The sequence below is a fragment of the Curcuma longa genome, chromosome 15, assembly GCF_044706935.1.
Source record: "Curcuma longa cultivar G26 ecotype Majalengka, Jawa Barat chromosome 15, ITB_CL_G26_1.1, whole genome shotgun sequence".
NCBI lineage: Eukaryota > Viridiplantae > Streptophyta > Magnoliopsida > Zingiberales > Zingiberaceae > Curcuma > Curcuma longa.
The window spans coordinates 10,877,246-10,883,052 of record NC_133875.1 but is presented as its reverse complement, the minus strand read 5'-3'; the positions used below and the strand labels follow the sequence as shown (position 1 = coordinate 10,883,052).

General features: G+C 42.3%; 1 protein-coding gene across 1 annotated transcript; it reads right to left on the bottom strand.

Moving 5' to 3' along the window:
* Positions 1–584: 584 nt before the first annotated feature.
* LOC141846612 (protein Brevis radix-like 2) lies at positions 585–3,436 on the bottom strand. The gene is made up of 5 exons (XM_074734647.1): positions 3,329–3,436; positions 1,526–1,887; positions 1,311–1,443; positions 738–1,147; positions 585–663 (listed from the first exon to the last, which is right to left on the bottom strand). The coding sequence occupies exons 1-5, from the start codon at positions 3,434–3,436 to the stop codon at positions 585–587; spliced, it is 1,092 nt and encodes a 363-aa protein (XP_074590748.1).
* Between the last annotated feature and the right edge of the window lie 2,371 nt (positions 3,437–5,807).

Sequence of the window (5,807 nt, the reverse complement as noted above, 5' to 3'; positions counted from 1 at the left end):
TTTGACCTGGCGATGCCTTAAAGAAAGACCGTGTCACCTTCCTTGACTCCCCACATCACCAGCACAGCACAAAGGGCACAAAGGAACACCGAACTGTAGCACCAAAGTATGAGTCACAATAGCGGTAAAGTAACAGAAATTTTTAAGGCATGAATTTTGCATGGCTAATGGGATTCACACATGATGAAAGCATTTGCATTCTTTTAGTTGCTAGGTGAATTTGCATCAAAGACAGGTCGCATAACGAATTCACAAGTTGTGTGGAAACATATGGGTGCGCTTCATTCTGCAAGGTTAGTCTTCACACGCAGATCGGTGAGTTGAGTTACAATAATATAACACCGATTTCAACAAGGACGTTGAAAAAAAGAAAAAGTAAACGAGACAATGTTGACGGTCACGTCGGACGCCAAACAAGCTTCTGATATGATGAGATTATATTTCATTGTAGCAGAGGAAAGACCGATTGACGTCAAAATTGAGGGAGACCAGGACGAGCAGATATCAGATATATATAATGTGTCGTTTTGTTCTGTCGATATTGTTTTCTCTTGCATGCTTCACAGTCAGATTGGCCAAACTGGTCAAAGGAATTGGGCTTGTATCCTTTCTATGTTCTCTTCCCACCAAATTTTTGCACGTATCTCCCCGAACTTCTCTCGACTGACACATCAAATATCAATTATTCAAATACTTTCCGTGCAGAAAAATCCATAATCAGATAAACAATTATTAACCTGAATCTGACGCGGCGAAGCTCGCGAGTGCCATCAGACAATTCCCGGAGGGTAATGCACACTCCAGGCTCCACTTGCTCCACCCATTCGGTCACGTCCAAATCGCTAGCGTTACTGATGGAGACGGAGGCGACCTCATCTCTGGAAGAGGTGGTGGTTCTAGATGCGTCAATGGACGAACTTTCTCCCTTTGCGCCCGCGACGCTGGTAGCAGCAGCAGCGTAGGCGGGGTTGAAATAATGCGAAAGGAGGAGATGTTGGGAAGGGTCCGGCACTGGCGGAGAGTGGTAAGGCCCTCCTCCTTTAAGCCCCAGCCCCCCATGAACAGACCCCGAGATAGGCGGTGGTAGGCCATACGCGTTCCTGATAAGACCATCCTTACTCCCGAACCATTGCTTATCGTGCTGTTGCTGTTCCACCTTAAGTTTTCGAAGCAAAGACAGAATTCAAGTATTTAATAATTAATAATTCTCAATGATGTTTTTTTTTGTTTTAAAGAACGATAACAATAATCATTATTTAACCAAGTATTTAATGCAGATATTGGGGTGTACGTTCCTATAATGCACTAACCTCGGCTTCGTCGGATCTGGATGGAGTAGGGAAGGCTTGGCGGCTAAACCGACGGACGTTGTATAGCTCCACAACCCGGTCGTAGTTCTCTCCCCACCATCTCTGCGCCTGCCATTTGTTAAATATCTCTCGGCTGCATCGTTGTTTGCATTTGCAACTAATTAAGATGAGTAGAGCAATTAATCGTAGAAATTATTAATTAAAAAGTTTATTACTTGAAGCGGATGCGCTTCAGGTCATTGCCAGCGCCGCCCGGGAGGGAGACGAAGGTGATCTGAACACCAGGCTCAACCTGTGCCATCCACTCCCTCACCTCTCCTTCCTCTTCCTCCTCCACAGCTACCTCTCCCTCCTCCGCCAGCACATTGTAACTGGAAGATAAGCCACACACAGAGCTCGAGCTGGATTCCGCCCGGAGATAGTCGTATCCACGACTGCCACCATCAATAGAGGATAGTACATCTCTCTCCTCATGATCGGAACTATGGTGAAATCGGCGTGTGTATTTGACAAAATCTGTGCTTCTACCTTTACAATGGCGATGCGTGCCCGAAAACTTTAGCATCATGTCCTTCAACTGTAAATTTTAATAAACCATTAAGTATACAACCTAACCATATTTATGCTTCTCCATCTAAAATTTACACTAAAGATGCATGTATGCACTGCTATATGATTTAATAAATCAGCCTTTGACGCGAACTACTACCTGGGGGCACGACATGTATTATAAAACGAAATCTAGATTACAGATCACTTGTGCTAGTGCTAAGCCTATGGATAAGACTTTATCCGTTGCTTAATAAAGTCAGAACAAGATGGTTAGTGACTTCTAAATGTCCAGATGCTATGACTACCCTTCTCTCTCCGGCGAACACCACACTGGCCCATCAAACGCTGGTGAGGCCGGCAAATTAATTAATACGATACCATGGGATTTTTTTTACTTTTAAATCGAGCATACTTTATACTCACGAGTAAAACACTGCCTAGGGAGACTGGGGACACGGGCCGAACGGCATATGCGACCAAGTAATTAATTAACAGCTAGGCTGGCAGCTAACGTCCGGTGATCGGGCGACCTAAGGGTCTACCCGGTGTTGACTGGGTTCAGTACGCAGATACAGCCCGCTGCACATGCTTTACTAGTAGTGGTACCTTCCATCTAGGGGGGCCATCTCTCTCTCAATATAATTGCCTTCCTACTAGACACTGACATGGTAAAGAGAAAGAAAGGAAAAACCCTGTATCAGGCCCTCTGTCGGCTCAATTATATAAACTAATGTAAGTGCTAACAAACAGAGAAGCTACTGGGCATTATATAAGATGCGACAAAACTTGTCAGGTAAATAGTAGCCAATACAGAACAGGACTTTAACGGAACAGCTAAAGACCCAAAGGCAAATACCGTAGGTAGGTCCAAAAGGTAGACAAAGACCCCATTAAGAAGATCTCTCGCTCTCGCTGCCATGTAGTGAAGATTTATGAAAGGACCACCACTCACTTTATTCCTTACTTTGATGGTCGTCATGGATCTCTTTCCAATAGAGCACTCCTTCCTAAGAAGACCCTAGACAAAATCTTCCACCCACCGCACTTCTTTTCTACTCCGAACAAGTGAAATATAACAGATTAAATCATCAAAATAATTGTTCATTCTAATATTTTCAAAATTTGAATAAAGTGGATATATGAATTAGTAGCTGGTACAAATTACTCAAACCACCATATTCGATACTAATGGGTTTGCTTCAGCCAGCAAGTTTGCCAACTAGGCATGCTAATCCTAGCTCAAATGGTCGACCACCCTCATCTCATCATCCACCGTAATATTCCTAAAAGACCACAAATATATTCCTGCCTGCCTACAACCTGCCAAATAACCTCTATTTCTCTTATTCTCTCTCCTATAAAGACAAAAACTATGTACCAGGTGAGATAGAAGTGTTTATGGCATAGTTTGTCAATAAATAAACTAGTCAGGCAGATTATAGACCAACAATAAATGGAAAGGGAACCTGAGATGTGAGGCTCTTGACCGTGTCCTTGGCAGGGGGCGGCCGCGCGGCAGAACCGTCTGCCCCATCTTCAGGCTCGTGTTTGGTGCACGATATGCAGGCCAGCATCGAAGACTCCTGCCCCTGCAAAATAATGCCGATGCAAATTGCCAAATCAATACAAAAAGGTCAAATCTTACCGTTCAAAAGGTATGAGATACTCCCGACAAACTTCTCAGTGATTCCCTTCACTGATAGATGGGTTCTTTCAAGCGAGCAAGGGAGGACAGACCATGTCTCGCTCTCCCTTATTAATAGAATTAGGGACAGTGGACGAGTTATGATCGTACTATTGCTTATAAAATGGAAGGAAGCGGCTGCAGTTTCCATTCATGTGGTTGGACAAAGAGCGAGACAAGGGACCCTAGCCACTAACAAACACCTTCCCTTACTCGGAGAGGAAAAAAAGGAAAATCCTTCCCTGTTTCTTCGCCTCTCATTGCACCCTGCTGCCCGCATGTTCAAGGCAGAAACATAGATGAACGTAAAGAGAAATGGAGAAGTAGTAATGATGGAAAAAAAATAACTCACCGCGGATTCGTTAAGGGTTTTGCTGCTCCTTGACGCAAGCCTTTGAGGAAAGGGACCAGACAACAATGGCTAGTATATTAGAATCCGCTAATTTCCCAAAACTGAGTAAGGATCTATGAGATGTCAAAAAGATAATGTCGAAGAAACCTGATGGCCGTAAACGAAGAAGAGGATTCATCAATCTTAACACAAAACTACATCAGGGAAACCTAGAACCCTAACTACCTTTTTGGCTTGGCAGATGTCCTCGCTCTTCAACTCTGACATCCAAATTACCTCTCTACGCTACAAACGTCTCCCAGGAGGACGAATGGAAACGTCGATCCAAACTATTCGCACTCCACGCTTGAGAAATGAAAGCAATTTACCGCAACAGTTGCAAGGCGGGTTAGGCATGCAATTGGCTCAAATGGGGAGGAAATGGGTGAAGAAGTATGCCCCACTTCGCCGGCCTATTTATAGCGTAAGTCCCTGTGTAACTAAAACGAACGCATACGCGTCTTGTGTTGTCCCTTCCCCGCTGCCAGTCCCCACTGTATCGCCTAAAGCCTCTTCACGTTAACGGCCGCTAGGAAATCCGTCAGGATTGCTGCTGCGGCTGCGGCAACAAGATCGTATTTTGGTCTAAATATCTGAGCCGTCCGTCAGCCGCATGATTTCTGCATGCGAGGTCTTGTCATCAACGATGGATCCCATCAAATGGACGAAGCGGATCGTGTCGCACAGACCTTGAAGCGGGCGGGGACTGGGCCGTGTAAGATGCAACCGTACGCTACGGAAGCATGGGAACGAGAGCTTGGCTCGCTCTTCGTCGGCTCACCCATTGAGGTACGCCTTTCTTTTTCTTTCTTTTTGCTTAAATTCAAAAGAATGTCAATGGCAAAATTAGTTGCACAAATTTAACCCTTCTTTTATACGCATTAATCGTATAGGACGGTGGTGCTCCATAACTAATGGATGCAACCGTACGGTCTCCCTCGGGTTAAGTAAAAGCATATGGAGATTTGACGGATTGACCTTCGTCCGTCTCGAGTTGTCTAATTGTTTTCGTCCACAGCAGTCCTGGTTTATAATACGGATTGCCCGAATTCCTGCCTCTCCATATTTTTCTCTGTTTTTATTGGTAAAATTTTCACTCATAAATATTTAAAATTTTAATATATATGTAAGATTCTTCAAAGATAAAGTAATTTGCATGAAATTCAATTTTATTTCTTATTTCATCTATATATAAAATTGTTTTTTTTAAATCATCATGAATTAGGAATGATCAATACCAAAATAAAATTCAAAAAAGGTGTCCAAAATCTATATTGAACCTAATTTCAAAAGGTTCAATTTCAAAATCCTTATCCTTATTGGGCTCATTTCCAAACCACACGGATAAAATTATCTAAAAATAATTCTAAAAAAACTTTAAACCACACTCAATTTTATAAACTTAACCTTCCATAACTCCACACCTAGTCACTTCCCCATTATTCTCTCTCTTTTCCCGAACTTACCCAACTATTCTCATTTTTTTTTTCTTTTAACTACGGTAATTTTTACATAAGGACGTACTCAATTTTTAAAATTCCCAAAGTGCGTATTGACTATGATTTTTTATTAAAGAGCGCATTTAATTTTTAAAATATTTTTTTATTGATGCAAGCAATCAAGTTAGATTTTAATGTTTGATGAATTAATTCAAGTAGATATTATATTTAAATATTAGGGGTGATGACTAGTACAAACTACCTTTAGTCAAGGTGAGTAGGATTAAATACTTGACATTGATGAGAAGGGTAGGAGTTGATAAAGGAAGAAGTCTTAACAATTTGTAGGAAACGGTATATTAGGTAGTTAGGTATAAAGTTCAAGAAGATCAAAGGTGACCGCATGCTTAACAATTAATTGGAAGTCTTAC

Coding starts and splice junctions, on each gene's coding strand:
- LOC141846612 (XM_074734647.1), bottom strand. CDS start 3,436: ATGCTGGCCTGCATATCGTGCACCAAACACGAGCCTGAAGATGGGGCA. Junction 1,444..1,525: donor CTGAAGCGCATCCGCTTCAA/GTAATAAACTTT, acceptor ACAACGATGCAG/CCGAGAGATATTTAACAAAT. Junction 664..737: donor CTTCGCCGCGTCAGATTCAG/GTTAATAATTGT, acceptor TTGATGTGTCAG/TCGAGAGAAGTTCGGGGAGA.